The 17,465-nt window shown below is 47.0% G+C and overlaps 1 protein-coding gene across 1 annotated transcript in view; it reads left to right on the top strand.

Annotated features, from left to right (window-relative positions):
* Positions 1–17,256, top strand: part of maml2 (mastermind like transcriptional coactivator 2) — a 29,160-nt gene extending 11,904 nt beyond the window's left edge. Inside the window, exons 2-5 of the mRNA XM_084466711.1 lie at positions 6,144–7,472; positions 14,492–14,641; positions 14,937–15,045; positions 15,323–17,256. Coding sequence (XP_084322837.1) covers positions 6,144–7,472; positions 14,492–14,641; positions 14,937–15,045; positions 15,323–16,188 — 2,454 coding nt within the window. The 3' untranslated portion in view covers positions 16,189–17,256. The remainder of the gene's footprint in view (positions 1–6,143; positions 7,473–14,491; positions 14,642–14,936; positions 15,046–15,322) is intronic.
* The last annotated feature ends 209 nt before the right edge of the window (positions 17,257–17,465 follow it).

The following is a 17,465-nucleotide window of genomic DNA, read 5'->3' as shown; positions in this document are numbered from 1 at the left end:
TCAGACGGATGTTTCCAGTAGCTTAATATTCCTCTAATGCGTGATGGTATAGCTCTATTTCAAGCACCAAAGAGTAGGAAGGAACAGCACATTCATATTAAATCTCTGGTTGAAAAGTCGTGCCACATGGGTAATAATGAGATTCAATTTTTGACAGAAAGAACATATATTTTTACATTGCAATTATAAAATAAATGTATGTATGTATGTATTCAACAGTCGGGGACTTCTTCCTTTGTTTAGTTGATAGTGAGTTTCTACTGTAAAAAAACATGCAAACAAATTCCTTTAAAACGGCTCCTATGAACTGCCGATTTCCCAAAGGCTGCCATAAAGACCAGCTCTCTCTCTCTATCTCTCTCTTGCTGTCTCTCTCATTCACTGTCTCTCTTTCTCTGTCTCTCTTTCGCTGTATCTCTTTGTCTCTCGCTCGCTGCCTCTCTCTTTCACTGTCTCTTTCTCTCTATTTTTCTCTTTTTTTCTCGCTTTCTCTCACTCACTCGCTGTCTCTCTCTCTCCCTGTCTCTCTGTCTTTATTCTTCTTTTTCTGCTGCTGCTCGTCCTTTTCCCCTGTGTGTCCCTGGAGGGCCGCCTCAATCTAATACAACTGTGTCAGGAACTGCGGGAGACAAAGTGCTGAGGAGCCAAAGCCTTCCACGTAGGTTTACTGTATTACAGTATCTGCTATCTATGTAGACCTACTGTATCTCTATCTGATGTCTCCGTAGGTCTTCTGTAGCTTTATCTGCTATCTCTGTAGGCCTACTGTATTTATCTATCTGCTATCTATGTAGACCTACTGTATCTCTATCTGCTATCTATGTAGACCTACTGTATCTCTATCTGCTATCTATGTAGACCTACTGTATCTCTATCTGCTATCTGTAGGCCTACTGTATTTATCTGCTATCTCTGTAGGCCTACTGTATTTACCTATCTCATATCTGTAGGTATCTGCTATCTCTGTAGGTCTACTGTGTCTATCCTATCTCTGGCCTACTGTGTGTCTTGGCTATCTCTGTAGGCCTACTTTGATTATATCTGCTATCTCTAGGCCTACTTTATCTCTCCATCCACTATCTCTGTTAGGGCTGTCCCCCCACAACCAAGACCCCAGCCTCATAACTCAAACACAATTCATGTAGAAAATGGAAAAATTGCTTTTTATGTTGTTTTTTCAGCAAATAAACCGTTGCCGTGGCATGAATGTGGTAGCATGCAAATGGCTCCAGTGGCTGTCGGCTCCATCTCACTTAGCACAGAGTTTAGTTATTACATGAGTGCCACCTCTCGGGTTCAGCACTGGGCTCCAGCTGATCAATGGTTCTGATCTACGTCCTCGTGGCCCTGGTCTTCCGCGTCGTAAATAAAACCACAGCCCTCCTGTAGAACGTTGTAACCTGCACCGCCGCCGCATAAATATTGCGTCTCCCAAGGAACACAATAGTGGTATTGATGCTTTTATTCCGTAGCGCTGTTCTGTGCGTGTCAGAAGCCGGGAAGAGGGTTTGTAAGTCTCTCAGGGGGTGATTACAAGATGTTTACCGGCTCTGCTGAATAGATTAACCAACACAGAGGTGAGACACTCTGCACAATATCTCTGTCTCACTCTCTCTATATCCCTCTCTTTTTCTCCCTATCTTTCTATAACAATTCCTCTCTGTCTCTTTCACTATATCCCTCTCTTTTTATACCTATCTTTCTATAATATTTCCTCTGTCTCCCTCTCTCGCTATCCCTCTCTTTTTCTCCCTATCTTTCTATAACACTTCCTCTCTGCATCTGTAGCACTATATAACAATCTTTCTTCCTATCTTCTATCACTCCTTCCTTCTCTCTGTATCTCACTCTCTCTGTACCACTCTCTCTCTCTCTCTCTGTATCATTTTAGGAGTGACTTTATATTAGTGGAGAGAACGGACGGCACTTTTATCAAATGACTTGCAAGAGAGGCTGAGGACAACCGAAGCAACTGAACCAACTGAACCAAGTGCAGTGCAACTTTGTCGATGCATTTTACTGATTGATTGGTTGCAGTTTAAGCTGCAGTTTTGTGCGTGGCGCGCGCGCGCGCGTGTGTGTGTGTGTTTGGCAGCCGGCACCCCCTTCCCCCCCAACCATCACACACACACACCTCCTCGAGGGACAGTTAGCCATGACTGTCCTCAAGGTCAGGGCACTGGAGTGCAGCAGCAGCAGCAGCAGACAGTGTGTGTGTGTGAGGGGGGGGGGGGTTACGTGGGCAACATGGCTGCTTGGCTGATGTCACTTTGGTTCTCGCTGTGAGGCGACCGTCTGGGAATCTGCCTCCCACTGCAGTACTCTCTACCCTCTGTCTGTCTGTCTGTTTCTCACTCTTCTTTTACTCTTTTATCTCTCTCTCTCTCTCTCTCTCTCTCTCTCTCTCTCTCTCTCTCTCTCTCTGGTCCTTTATAGCAGAACAAAGCCCTTCTGAACAGTAGCTTTTGGGTTGATGAAGATGTTGGAGTGGATTGGATAGTGTTGCTTGTTAGGGGCCGTCCTGATTGACGATGAGGTGTCGCTAGAAAGTATATATAGAGTTGCTCTCTAGCTCTGTTTTGATATGTTGTGATTTCACAAGGGAAACTGGTTCAGGCAGGTTTTTCAAATTTTTTTTAATAAAAAAGGGAAAATTCATAAAAGTCGTAAAACAGGGAAACGGGTTCAAGCACATTCCCTTCTTGGAATCGGAAGTTGCTTGTGCCCAATACAGTTGGACAGATCCCAGACAATCGGTACGTATGTGTTAGAACTTCTCTTACGGAGAGAGTGTCACTTTCAAAGAGATCCAGAGCTTCTAAGCTCATGAAATGTTAATCAAAAAAAGATCTATTTTCAGGTCACTTGCAGATCTACCCGCAGGGTTCAGAGCAGCTTTAGTCCCGCCGCTGAACAAGACACAAACCACTCTTTAGTTCACTGATAAAACACAGTAGTTGTTCTGTAAACCTCTGAACCAACACTGAAAAGAAAATACCCCGATTTCAATGATCCGACTCTAACAAAATTCCAGCGCCACAAAGCCCTTCCAGGGTTTAACAATGACCTTTTGAATGGGGAGGGGGCCGGGGGGGGGGGACGCAGCCAGCCTGCAGTCGGTTTATTAAACGAGGTCGCTACATGGACGAGTCACGCCAGAGTTACAGGGGCACCACATCCACTGGCCTCTTCCATTATTCATGGACTGTTTTCCCTGGCTGGCCATCGGCCTTGAAGGAGGACGCATCTCTCTCTCTCTCTCTCGCTCTCCCCCTTTCCATCTCCCTCTCTCTCGCTCTCTCTCTCTATCTCCCCCTTTCCATCTCCCTCTCCCTCTCTCTATCTCTCTCTCCCTCTCCCTTTCAATCTCTCCCTTTCAATCTCTCTCTCTCCATCTCCCCCTTTCCATCTCTCTTTCTCTCGCCCCTTTCCATCTCTCTCCCTCCCTGTCTCCCTGTCTCCCGGTCCTCATCTCCACGCTGAAAGAAGGGGGCAGAATAGTGCCGACTCCCAGCCGAAAGGTTCTGGGTTTTGAACCCAGAATGTCTGCAGTCTAACCTGTAGTCATCCTTGAGCGAGATGCACCAACAAGCCTGACTGCTCCTTAATGACATGCAATAATTCACTCTAATTAACTCTGGATGAACCAAACTGTCTGCTAATGACACTAAATAGAATCTCAAGACTGAGCGACTCACACTCCAAAAAATAATTCCTCTGATACATTTCCACCCTGGATCCAGCTGTCCACTGTTGTTCTTTTCATTGGTGTGTTTTTTTATTGTGGTTCCACAACGCTTTCCGTGGCACTCAGTCCTTCAGTGTTACTATACACCTAATGTTGTATTCAATCCAAATGGAAATGTGACAGCCATCTCTATATGAGATCCACAGCGATTTGTAATTATGCCTCATTAATGACTCAACATCCCCATCATTGTCATCAGTGTCATCACCAGCACGCTAGCCTGCTACATCAGGGCTATATTAATGTCCTGATTGAAACACCAGGATCGGTTTGAATGCACCACCCCACTTATGGTGTTAGTGCCACACCAAGATAGTGTTAGCGTCCCTTTGCTTGAGTGGGCAGCACGGCAAACCATGTGAATAGTAGCAGTGCACCATGTGAGTGTTAGCAGCGCACCATAATAGCCTGAGCTGTGCACCAGGCTAGCATTATCAGCTAACCCTGCAGCAGCATAGTGAAACATCTTTGTGCGATGCGTGCCAGCAGGTGAAAATAACTCCCGTGTGCTGTGGTACTGATGCCCTGCTCTCGCAGGCGCGGGTCGGTGTAGAGTTGCACCCAGTGTTTCCACGTCTGTGTGTGGGGATGGCAGCGTCTTGCATGTCCTTGCAGGGAGCGGATCAGTCAGGTTTCCACAAGCAGCGAGCGACCCCCCCCCCCCCCGCCCCCGGGGCCGCTCGCTCCACTTCTGTTAGCTCTGTGTGAGCTCAACTTAAATACTGACCACACAATCCACCGAGGGCAATGTGTGCACTACTTGGGGGAAACGAGTCACACACCGCACACACAAACACACGCATGCACACACACAGACACACAGACACAGAGACAGACGGTCAGACACACACACAAACATCTGATTATTAATGAATCTTTATTAGCCCAGACGTCACACACACACGCATCATATTATTATTTAATGACTTTTCCCATACCCCCACATCACATTACGTGTTATTACAACAGATCAAAGAAGGTAAGGGAAGGTAAGAGTCTGAGCGGATCTTCGATTGGACGGTCCGAGAAAGGTCTCGAGATGACGACCAATGAGGCTGTGCGGCCACGTTCCGCCCTCGCCATCCACACTCAGGCAGGGTGGACGTGCTTATTAACGTGTAACAAAGACACTCGCGGGGAGGACAGATAGCGGAGAGGTACACCCACAGCCGCGCGTTAATCAGACACTCAAACAACAAAGGAATACCCGGCGATCTAACAAGCAGCGGTGGAGGGAGAATATCATTTATGCAAATGAAGGGGAGAACAGACAAAGGAAGTTTTATTTCCCACTGTAGTCACCCACATGAGATTCCTGTAAAGCCTCTTCCGTATCACTGGTATCCCCCCTTATTGAACACATGTATCTTGTCTCTTCTTGTCCAATAGGGCCTTTTTTACACTGAGTGGTTTAGTTTGGAGTAATGTAGCCACTGTGTGTTGCTGCTAACGGCGATGGCGTTGTAAGGGGATGGTAGTCGTTGAAGTGCCATAGTTTCTTTTGGTTCCAGGATATCTGGTTCAGTGGTGGAGGAGGAGGGGTTCCTATTAATATTACAACACGGCGATGAATTCGGCGATTGAGTAATTATTTTTTTTGCTTGACTGTACCATGGTAACAGTTGCTTTATGGCACTGAATTAAAACAAGGTCGTTTAGCGAGCAGAGATCTTCACATTCAGCTGTGTAGACAGAACGTCGCTGGGAGCTACTTGTAAGAAGGGATTAATTTACATGTTAATGCTGGGGGATGGTTTTTAAAATTCATGCAGTGTAACTTAGACGTATCATAATGTGAAGCGGCTCACTTAATGTACCACTCGGGCAATGATTCTACACTTGCCGGACGTTGTTATAAAAACATTACGTGGGGATTACCGTTTGACTTTCACAATGATTGATTGAATGAATTGTGAAATGAATGAATGATTCACAACAGTTTTTTTGTTTCATTTTAACATCATTTGTAGGTTGAGATTAACGATCTCTGGTCAACAACCTATTATCAGTATGGCGTCTAGTAAATATTTTGAATATTATATTTACACTGTGTGTAAGTATATTATATCTAATAGCAGTGTGTTTGAACAATATTTCTACTATTATTTTGTATGTAGATATTTTATATATACTTATTATTATTTTTATTTTATTCTTACATATATATAATAAATACAAATATGTATTGCTGTACTTCTGCTGTGGCACGCTAATTGTGCTGAATAAAGGTATTATTTTAGGTTATTTTAGTGATTAAAACAGTTTGTAACCACTCAGTGGACCCTTGTCTGTCTCACATGTTTGAATGCACTGTAACCATATGTTACCATGTGAAATGATAAAGTTTTATATAACAAAAGCCATCCTCATCCTGTCTCCTTCGTGTCCCCCACAGCTCCAAGGCTCCCTGCGCAGGAAACTGGAAGGCCACGTTCCGGGCCCCAACCCCAAGCAGAACGGCCTCTCCTGCGGCCTCTCTGGCTCCGACTTCAAACGGGCCCGCCTGGACCGAGGGGGCCTGGGCCCGCCTCATGGCCCCTGTGGCCACAGCTTCGCCCAGCCCCAATCCCTGCAGGGCCACCCCTCTGCCTCGTCGTCCGCGGCCTCGTCCATGGCCAACGTCCTGCACAGGAAGAGCTTCATGCTGCCCCACAGCGTGGACGCCGACACCTTCAACCTGACGCTGAAGGAGATGAAGCAGGAGCCCAGCGAGGTGGCGTCCTGCGGCCAGTCCACCGCCGACATGATCTTCGACTTCAAGGAGGAGGGCGGCGGGCAGATCGACCCCGAGCTCCAGGACCTGTTCGACGAGCTGACCAAGACGGTGCCGTCGCTCAACGACCTGGAGTTCGAGAAGATGCTGAAGCAGGACGACGCCTTTGGGCTGGACCTGGAGCGGCCCGGCTCCACGGGGGGCCCCACCGGCCTCTTCTCCCTCATGGGAGACAAGCCCATCAAGACGGAGTTCTCCCCGACGGACTACTGCCACGCGCACACCGGCTCACCTCAGCTCCGACCGGCGTCCGCGGGGCCCTCCTTCACCATGACCGGCGGGCCCCTGGCCTCCGCGTCGCCCGCCGCCTTGGGCCAGAAGCCCCCCGGCGGCCCGGCCCCCAGGCCCATGCCCTGCTGGCCCGAGGTGTCCCACGCGGAGCAGCTCAAGCAGATGGCGGCGAACCAGCAGCAGCCCAACGCTCTGCTCCACCACCAACACCCCCACCCCCATCACCCCCACCACCACCACCTCCAGCACCACCAGAACTCCCCCGCCGGGATGACGGGCTGGGCCCCCTCCGTCAACTCCCACTCCGCCGCCGGCCCCGGCTTCTCCCAGGACAAGGCCCCGCCGGGCCTGGCCCCGCTCAACCCCCAGCGCATGGCCGGCCCGCAGGCCAAGGGGATCAACCACTGCCTCTTCAAGGCCAACGGCCACAACGGAGTGGGCGGCGGTCACCTGGACATGAAGGTCCTGAGCACCAAGCCCACGTTGCACTTCAGTCCCAAGGTGGCGCCCCCGCCCAATGCACCCATGTCCGTGATGACGGGCGCCCTCAACAAAACCTCAGTCCAGCAGCAGCAGCCGCCGCCGTCCGCTCCGAGTCAGAACCAGAACCAGCACCACTACCAGACCTCCCAGATCCCGGGGCCGGGGGCCCAGTGTCTGCAGCAGAAGCCCCTACCTCAGCACGGGCCGGGGCTACATTTCAAACTGGCCCAGCGGCAGGTAAGACCTTGCCGGTTTCCATGTGCACTAAACCAGCGTCACGCCGTGACTGATGGCCTGGTGGTAGAGTAGAATAGAACGGACAAGCTGTGTTTCAAGGTCTATGTCTGGATGATTGATCTAAAGTCCAAAGCCAAATCAGGCTGATTCTGGTTTACGAAGAGGATTTGCTTCCTTACAAAGATATGTTATTACCTTCTGTCCTTGATTGTCTTAGTATTTTTTTTACATTTACTATAATGAGGTAAGAAATTGTGAATTATAATATCTATAATTCTAGTAAAGCAATTACATAGACTGAGACAATACGTTTACTTTAAAAGTGGTAGAACACAAATACTGTAGACAGCACTGAGGTAACAGGGTGCATATTTCACATAGTAACAGGAGACCCAGCAGAGTGTCACCTCAGTGTTTTGCCAACATGCATGGAGCAGTGGTGCAGAACCATCACTGGATTATTGGTGCCACTGCAAGGCTAATGGTGCATTTCCACCGGAGGGTGCGGGTCGGTTCAGTATGCAAAGGTGTGGCAAACACAGTACCCGTGAGGTATTTCTGGACAACGGCGAAAGCTTAGTTTATTGAAGAAAATGTCTCGCAAAAGTTTGACATCCTTCTTGGACGTCCTACATTGTTGCTCTTTGTTCATTGTGCACATTCTTATTTTTCCTTGGATTTATTAGCAGGCTACACTGTCTGGCTGCTATGAGGTCACGATGCTTACGTAGCTGCCGCAGCTATCGCCATCCGGCTTAAACCCCGGCCTACCATAAGGGTAGTGTCGGCGGTGGAAATGCAAGCCGTAACTGAGCTGGGCTATACCGCACCCTCACTACTGGGCTGAGGCGTGCTGGGCCGAAGCGTAGCCGCTGGCAGAAATGCACCATAAGACACTGGGCCACTGGGCCAGACCTACCTTGAATATTTGATTGTTAAACTTAATGGGCTTCCCTGGTTAAAAAAAAAAAGGTTAAACCTTTCTTTTGAAGAAATTCAATTTGGTTTCATTTAAAAACATCCCCCCTACTGCTCCACCTTCAGTTGTTAGATTTTTATTATTATAAGTGGAGAAATATTTTGGAAAAATACTGACAGCTAAAAGTGTTAGAATTGTGTTAGAATTATTAAAAACACATATTGTATCTGGCATTTGCTCATGAATGGTTTTTGACCAAATGTAGGAATAGAGTGACCACATTTTCAAACTCCCAAACCGGGACCCTTAAGTGCACTGCGCGTTCACGCTTGTGCACATGTTTGCGCTCGGCAAAGGTCCCCTGCTGAGCTTCCCATTTCAGATCACTGTCACCAGCATTTGCCTCTCTAGAGTAGGTCGCAACTGTGCTAGTTCCCGCTTGCAGCCAGCGCTTATGGTTGGCCGTCTTAATATGATCTTTTATGTCGGCATTTCCACCGGGCGTGACCAAAAATGTACTCTTGCAGTGTCGGCAGAAAGGAGAATTTTCTTTGCTGGCTATTTCATGAAGAAAAGCATAAGCCTTCTAGAGGTCTACTGACACACTGTCAGACAGAGTCACAAGCATCAAAGACTAGCAGCAGACTTTGGTTGATTGAAATGGCTACAGACAATCAGTGATGAAATTTTGGTGCAATGTTTTTGCTTTTTGATTGGGTTAGGTAATAATGAGTGGGAAAGAAGATGATAAACGCTAATTAATTGTGGTGAATACGTGACATTTGGTAGCGAATGTTGAAAACAATTTGCAATTTATTGTTTGATATATATATATATTTTTTTTTTTATGGACTCTGGGCACCCAGGTGACAATCTCAGATTAACCGTTGGATTACCATATGTAGGTAGCATTAAGAGAAAAGAGAATAAGTGACATAGTAATGGAAAGCAGCCTACATATGTGATTGTGTTAAACAGACGCAAACAGCATTATGAAACCCAGGTGATGCGATGGCTACAAATTGCTGACTAAAAACTGTTTGCACTGACATTAAAACTGAAAATGGAACATCAGCAACGTGCACGGGCACATCTGCACAATGCACATGCACAGCAGCACTGTGCAGACTCACATCAACATACGTGCACATCACACACACCTCAGCACTGCTTCTGGGAAAAACTCGTAGGGCACTGCACTTCTCCTACATGTTCCCGCCTTTTCCCAGGCTCACGACCTTCCCCGCCAAAACTCGGGAGAAGGAACAATGTGCTGCTGTTAGCTTGCGGCGGTCGTTCTCCTTGCTACTGCCCCAGCTAGCTGCTTCCGCGACTCCCTTGAATATTCATTTCCTCCGCATGCATCCCGCATTGACGCTGACACAGATTGCCAGCGCCGGGTGGATTAACATGCAGGACTTCTAATTCTCTGGCTGTCACGGTGGCTTCCCGTCAGGCCCCAGATATGCGCAGCGGGGTTTGCTAATTGGAAGTTGTTAGCTACAAGGGACAAGCGGAGGAAAATGACGGTAATCTGCTTAGCTGTGTACTGGAGGTTCAAGCACTGATTTGTTATGATTGAGGAGGCTCTCCCCCAACTCCCTTTTCTCTCTCTCTCTCTCTCTCTCTCTCTCTCTCTCTCTCTCTCTCTCTCTCTCTCTCTCTCTCTCTCTCTCTCTCTGTCTCTGTGTCTGTGTCTCTCTCTGGTATCTCTGGATGCTTTCGTCTATAGATCAAATATATCATTTGTGTTGCACGTGATCACTCTTTTTAAAACTCTGCTGGACTGTTTGAAGTAACATCAAACACAACTGGTTTGACCAAGACAAAAAAAGAGCATGTATGCTCAAAAAAAAGAGCATGTATGCGTTTTTTTTACTCTGTAGGTTATGTTAAGGTTATGATGTTATTTTTGGGTTGACCTCATAATATAATTATACTTGATAGCAATAGGGTAACAATCCCTCTGAATAAAAGACATAAAAGCATTTGAATGGTCTACTGGACTACTGTGGTCCTACCATGACAAAATTGCTAAATAATCACTATATAGATAGTAGTCATTTGGTTATATATAATAGTAAATAAATGACTACTACCTAAATACAATCAAAAGCATAAACAGTACTTTAAAAATGCATGTGGACACAAATGGGCCAGGTCCGCAGAGTTGAATTATCAATCAAGATTATTGCACAGGACATATCTGTCTCGAATCCCCACCGTGACCAAAGATATGCCCATGGATACCGCAGTATTACAGGCCTATTGTAGATCAATCATTACGTGTGGTTGTTTTGCCCTTAGCCTCCTCTCAGCAGTGCGGCGTGGACCATATGGTTCCATGAAGAGCTGTAGTTTTATAAAATATGCGGGTTGCCCAATCCGCACACACACACACAAGCACGCACGCGCACAGACACACACACACACGCACACACGCACACGCACACGCGTGCTCTGCATCCACTTCACTTACACAACGCTTAAATACGAGCCAACAAATTCCCAATGAAACAGTCATAGCATTGAACAAAGGATAAATAAACACACAGAGGCATATTGTACTGACAGTTTTTACCATACACACACATAACATATCTGTTTGTAAATCATATTCGTGAGTGTGCTACATACAGCAATGTGTTTTATTGGAATCTACAGAATAAACATAGGAAAGCTTAGAAAATATCTGGATTCCCAAAAGACAAACCAGCAGCCAACCGAAGACAGCCAGCGCTCTTATTCTCCAAGTGTTTTTCCAACAGGCTAGCACTAGCATAGCCCCATGGCTCACTAATCCTGCTAAAATGATATTTTGCTAGTGTATAGACCTACAGGCAGCGTGACTATGGTGAAATACTTGGCTAATGCACTGGGATGATACGATAATAGCTTCTAGCATTACATCATGTTAGCATAATCTCCATACTAACACATAGGTCTCCACCAGGCAGTGTGCTAGAATTAAATACTGGGCTAATTCCCTAGCATAACATCATGTTCTACATGATGTTAGCACTGTGCTAGCAAGAGAGCATGTTATCATAATGGCCATGTTAGCCCATAGACCTCCACCAAGCTCTGTGGCTAGGGTTAAATACTGGGCTTACCCACTAACATAGAATCATGTTTGCATGATGTTAGCACTGTGCTAGCGTGACATCATACAGTATTAGCATAAAAACCATGCTAGCCTCTAGACCTCCACCAGGCAGTGTTGCAAGGGTTAAATACCGGGCCTGTGCACTAGCATAGCATCATGTTACCATAATAAGCACAACTTTTATGCTAACATGGTGCTATGCTAGTGTACAGAGCTCCAGGCAGTGTGGCTAGGGTTAAATACTTGGCTGTTTCACAGAGGGGGCAGCAGAAGTATCTTCCCACAGTGAGTTGAATTAGTAATGGGTGGAAATAAAGGGACCCCAGTGGTGATCTAATCCCCCTCGATGTAGCACCAGCTAACAACATAGTTCCCTTCCTTTCTTCTGGCTTTTAACTATACCCTCTGGGCCCTTATTCAACTTGCGGCAATCTTGGTCCTCGTACTGATTGTGGGATTTCGCCCGCGGTTCCCCCCAGCCAGCTAGCGTTTAAAAGCAAGATCGCCACTAGGTGAATAAAACCCGAGGGCTGCTGGCTAACGGTTGCTAAGGTTGCTTCTGTTTGCTGGTGGGGAAGAATGTAAAAATGAGTGAATCCAGTGTTAGTAGCAAGCAACAAAAATGCTCAACAAATGTAGAGGAAGATATCCAGCTGGATGTGTTGTGTTCTCTTAGAATAAACCTCCCAGCGTTGCTTGTCATGTTGGCAGCCCAGTTGTTGTTGTTGTTGTGTTGTGTTGAGTGCTCTGGGCTCATTTTAGAGAGAGAAATAAGCTTTCTTTTACATCTTATAGCATGTTTCTTAACGGCTCCAACAGAATTAGTTACGATGAAATGTGGTTTCTAATTTTAATGACCAACAACTCTATTCACTCTAGGCCTGCTACAGATATCCCCAAACAAATTAGTAAGGTTTGTCTTAAGCAGATTTTGTTTTTGTAATAGACTGAGGTTGTAATGCCCTTATATATATATATATATATATATATAAAATCACTGTTCTTTAAATGCACACTGTTCTTGCACCACCCATTGTCACTACGGCAACGGGGAGGGGAGGGGCCCTGGGGCAGAGGGAAGGATTGGGTTGGGTGGTGGTTGTGGGAGAGGGGTGGGAGGGTGGATTGCGGGGTCAGTGTGACTGCGGTGCCCGTGAAGGGAGCGCTTGTTTCCTGGGAAAGTGAGCCGGGGCCAAGTCCAGATGCCGAGGCTATCCCTGGGGACGATGTAGCGCTATAGAGCTGCAGGATGTAGAGAGAGAGGGAGTGGGGGGGGGGGGGGGGGAGTCAGACACAGAGACATAGAGGGGGAGAGCGAGACAGAGAGAAACAGACAGAGCAGGAAACAGAGAGGGAGACAGAGAAATACACAAACACAGAGAGGGGACAGACATGGAGAGAGAGAGAGAGAGAGAGAGAGAGAGAGAGAATCTCTGTCAGCTGCCTGCCTTTACGTCTCTCCCTCCCCTTCCCTCCCCATCGCTCTCTCTCTGCCCAACATGTGGGACTCATTTACAGTGGGGACTAGCTGAGAACCCAGTTAGAGTAAGATGAAGAATACACACACACGGCATCCATGACACATCGAGATGACAGAGAGACAGTGAGAGAGAGGGGGACTCGCACTAAGACACAAGCAAAACACAACTCTTGTGGTTTTGGGGAAGATGGTGGTGGGAAGCTGGTAGGAGAGGAGGTGGTGTTGGTGTTTTCTTACAACAAAGAGCCCATCAGATTTCGTCCAAACAGTTAAAGGATTCTCACGGTGGCTTGGAGAGGATGAAGTGAACCGAACCAGCACCGGTATAGTGACCAACTGTTTGGACACGGTCAGTCACCACCACCGAACCACCTCATTGGCTAGACGGGGGGCCAACCAGCCGCTGGCTGCCAGTGTTAATGTTCTGAATAAATATTGGCCCGTGACGTCTCGGATGTTTGTTTTAATATTTATCGCTGCTCCTATTCTGTCCCCACTGTGCGGTTAAGCGAGAACAAGCGTAACAACCAACCGTTTTGCGAGTTTTTCCCAGGTCTGTTATCATCCGTGATTACAGCAGTTTGGAGGGCTTGGATATCTACACAGTGATATCTGATTGATAACTTTTTAATTGTATTTCTATCAGGAGCCCAATGTGGTCTCCCAAATCTCTTATCACCCTTTTCATCTAAACTGTTTCAACACTGTGACTAATAATTATAGGTGTGTGTGTGCGTGTGTGTGTGAAATTTATTGCCTGAGAGCAGATGCTTGTAAAAGTAATCCCACCGTTCCCACGTATTAGACCAATGTGTTAGGGGGAAAAAAATTATATTTTATATTGTTATCAGAGTAAAACACAAAGGCTTAAACACACAACAGTATCCCTCCATCTGGTAAAAACTACCTGGAAATCCGCACTTTGGCCAGGAGGAGTTGTTGGACACAGAAATCAGTTTAGACATTTCTGTTGTCTAATGGCGTGTTTTATGAGCCAAGAGTTTTTTTAAGTGGGCTTGTCACGTCAAGCGTAACTCATGAATGAGGGTCAACGAGCGCTGGTTAAAGGCAGGCAGTGTTGAGCTCCCACAGCTCCCCATGTCTCTGATATTCCTCCCACTCTCTTTAGACACAATCATCAGGGGAAATGTAGGCCTTGAAAAGGACTCCTCAAATTCTCCCCCCACCTCCGGAAAATTAAAGCCTCTTTTCTGGGTCTTCCCTGTTCTTCTGCGGAGGGAGGAGGAGGGAGTAGCCCGTACCACAGTCTGAACACTGAATGGCATCATTGACACCGATCACCCGTTTATGGTGAATGTCCGTCCTCTAGTGGTGGGATTTTGTAATTGCGTTTTCACTTTTGTGCGACTGCAATTGTGTCCGTCTTCCCACTGTCCTCTTGGCTATCTGTCCAAAACCGCAGCGCCAGAAGCAAGCGTAACAAACCGGGGTAAACTGCCGATGTGAAAGTAACACTACGTTGTGTCTCTCTATTTCTCTATCTCTTATCTTAGGGTATTTCGCCCGGACCCCGGCTGCCCGTTAACGGCCAGTCTCAGGCACAACAGCGACCTCTGGTGGCCGTTGGACAGCAGAAAAGCCCCGCCAAAACCCCGGTTCTGCAGCGACAGCTCAACCAATCGCTTCACCCCCTTAGCGAGGCGGTAAGAGAAAAAAAAAGAACAAAAAAGACAGAGTCAGCTTAAAATTGCCGTGCTCCCTACAGAGCTTGTGATTCATAGTTTGTATTTAAAGGAGTATTAACTGTCCTTAACGGTCACAGTCAACACAGTTTGGTAATGGAACGTATCCGTCTTTTTCGTAGCCTTGACTGAAACAAGTTGTGTATTTTGAAATCTTTTACAGATTTCTTCAACCTCTTAAAAATATATGAGAAGAGGTCTGTCATTTCTAGTCAGTTTTTAAACCTATTCCCTCCTTCTTGTTTTGGTGCTTCAGGACAAGGACAATCCACAGGACCAGTTCAGCAGGCACCTAACGCGACCGCCACCGGACTACAAACAGACCAGGAGCCTGGGAGGAGGACCACCTGGGACCCACTTTACAGGTACAGGTAGACCTTTTCTGGACCACCCTGATACCTGCTGGACCTAACCCTAACCTGACGCCAACAGTAGAGGCACCTTTTACACTGGGTTTGGTATTACTAAATCCTATTTAGTTGTTTGCCAAAGCTTTAATTCAAACTGATTTAAAGGAAGTTTCTTGTACATGTCATTTAGGAGCAGGCATTAGGGGCATTTTTCTCAAGCATTGGGGATATTGGAGCAAGAGTACACACAGAAAACAGTGTGTGTTTGATGTGTGTTTCCTTTTCTTTAAAGGTATGAACTCCTCCCAGTCAATGAGCAACGGTCCTGAAACCGGCCTCCAACCCATGGCCTGTCACTTGCCCCACAACCCTGGCCCCAAGATGAACCCTCCTCCAGGGGACAGGAGGTTTGGCGTGGGTGGCGGAGGTCTTCCAGGCCCCTGTCTCAGCCCCTTCCAGCCGCAGACCAATCAGCACCGCATGGGACTCGCCGGCGCTGCCAACAAACCCCGCCTCCAGCGGCCCGGTGCCCAGGGAAGCCCCTTCTCCATGAATGGGGCACCGCCCTCCAGGCCCTCCCTCGACCAGCAGGCCCCGGCTCCAGGCCCCGGTTCGGGGCTGGCGGGACTGCTGTCAGGGGTCAATGCGGCCTGGCTCCCGGGGCTGAAGCAAGGCCAGGGGGTGGCCCCAGGGCTGGGTGGTGGTGGTGGTGGTGGTGGTGTGAGGAGGCTCACCAACCCACCGCCCCCACACGGCACCAAGCTGGACGGGTCATCGAACCATGCATACCAGCAGCGGCACGCCGGCCCGCCCAACCAGGTGGCACCAGACATGGGCCCGCTCCTCGGTATGAACCCTGCCCTAAGAAACAACCTGCCCTCCAGAACCAACCAGCCCATCCCGGGAAACCCCAGCCAGTCCTCCCCGGAGCAGAGGGTGCCGGCCGGGAACTTCTCGGGGGCAAGCCCGTCGCCCGGGACCTACCAGAACAACCGGGTCAACCGGCTGACCTTCGACTTCCTGCCCGAGGGGGACAACACGGTGCCGGGCATCAACACAGATTCAGACTTCATCGACTCCCTGCTCAAGTCGGGCTCGGGGAACGATGACTGGATGAAGGATATTAATCTGGACGAGATCCTCGGGGGTCACTCCTGAACCCCCGGAGTCAGGGAGTGGGAAAATCAAACCCCCAGTGTTACCTAAAGGGTAGTCTCACATGTCAGACCGTAGATTACCTATCTAAAGTCTGATGGAAGACAAGCTCAAAACGGGGTGTTTTTTCTTCCTCTCACTTATTTTTTTTTTGGACCAATCATGTTGCTGGAGGTGGGGATCTATAAGCATGTGATTGGCTACTAACAGCAAACTTGAACTCGGCCAGCGCTTGGAAGCAGTAAAAAAAGGTTCTGTTATGGTTTCAAATCAACTCTGGCTGGGTAGACTGGCCACTTTAGAAATACAATTAGTAAAATCCCTTTCAGAAAACGTTGTCTACTTAAGTGAATCACTTTCTCTACGGTAAAATATCTCTAACAAAACGGGAAACAAGGCGTAACGCCGCCCATGCTAGCCCAGGTTCTGTTTCCTAGCCCAGGTTCCTAGCCCAGGTTCTGTGCCGTCTCCCTCCAGAAGTTCTGCTGTAACATAGTAGGACTGCTGGACCTATTTTGCGTGAGAGGGTTACATTTGTAAATTATGTTAAAAAAAATATTTTTTTTATAAACTAATTGTATTGTTTGCTATCCAAGTAACATGGAGTTTTGTATGTATTGCCGTGAAGTCGTATTCTCTCTGTAGTTCTCAGGTCTTTTGTTCTGGGGAAAATGACAGAGAAAAAGAGTTTTGTCACGGTGGCCATATTTGTAGTCTTTGTGCCCATGTTGTGGTTCATAGATAGAGGATACAATAACAAAGGCAAAAACAGTGGGGGTGAAAATCATTGCTGTATTCTTTAAAAACCTATTCTTGCATTATTCAGCGTTGTTTCCGTATAAGCATCCAGTATATATAGCATGATATTAACCTCAAACATTTTCTTTTGTTTATATATCATGTACAGTATATCTTGACACATAATTATTTTCCTACTTATTCTTCAAACTTTTCATCTGTGGTAGATTTTGATGCAAATAAAGAATTGTAACCATTTGATTTCTTCCACATAATATTTAATAAATATTGGGATATTGTAATTTGTGTAATTAATAAAGTTGATTGAAAAGGTGTCTTTTTCCATGCAAGATGATTATTTATCCTTGTAGCATCAATATTATTCTATTGGTGTAGTGGTAACAAAATGACCAAATTACCATAAATGTCATTTTTTACTTTAGATTTCAATTTTATTAATGTGTTTAATTAATTTGTCTAAATTCACTGGGGAATTTGTAAAAACATAGATGGGTGTTTGTGTATGATGGCTGGTTTAAGCA

This window comes from Micromesistius poutassou, assembly GCF_964030765.1.
Source record: "Micromesistius poutassou genome assembly, chromosome: 4".
NCBI classification, from domain to species: domain Eukaryota; kingdom Metazoa; phylum Chordata; class Actinopteri; order Gadiformes; family Gadidae; genus Micromesistius; species Micromesistius poutassou.
Note: the sequence above shows the minus strand (reverse complement) of the source record. Positions and strands in the feature narration are given on the sequence as shown.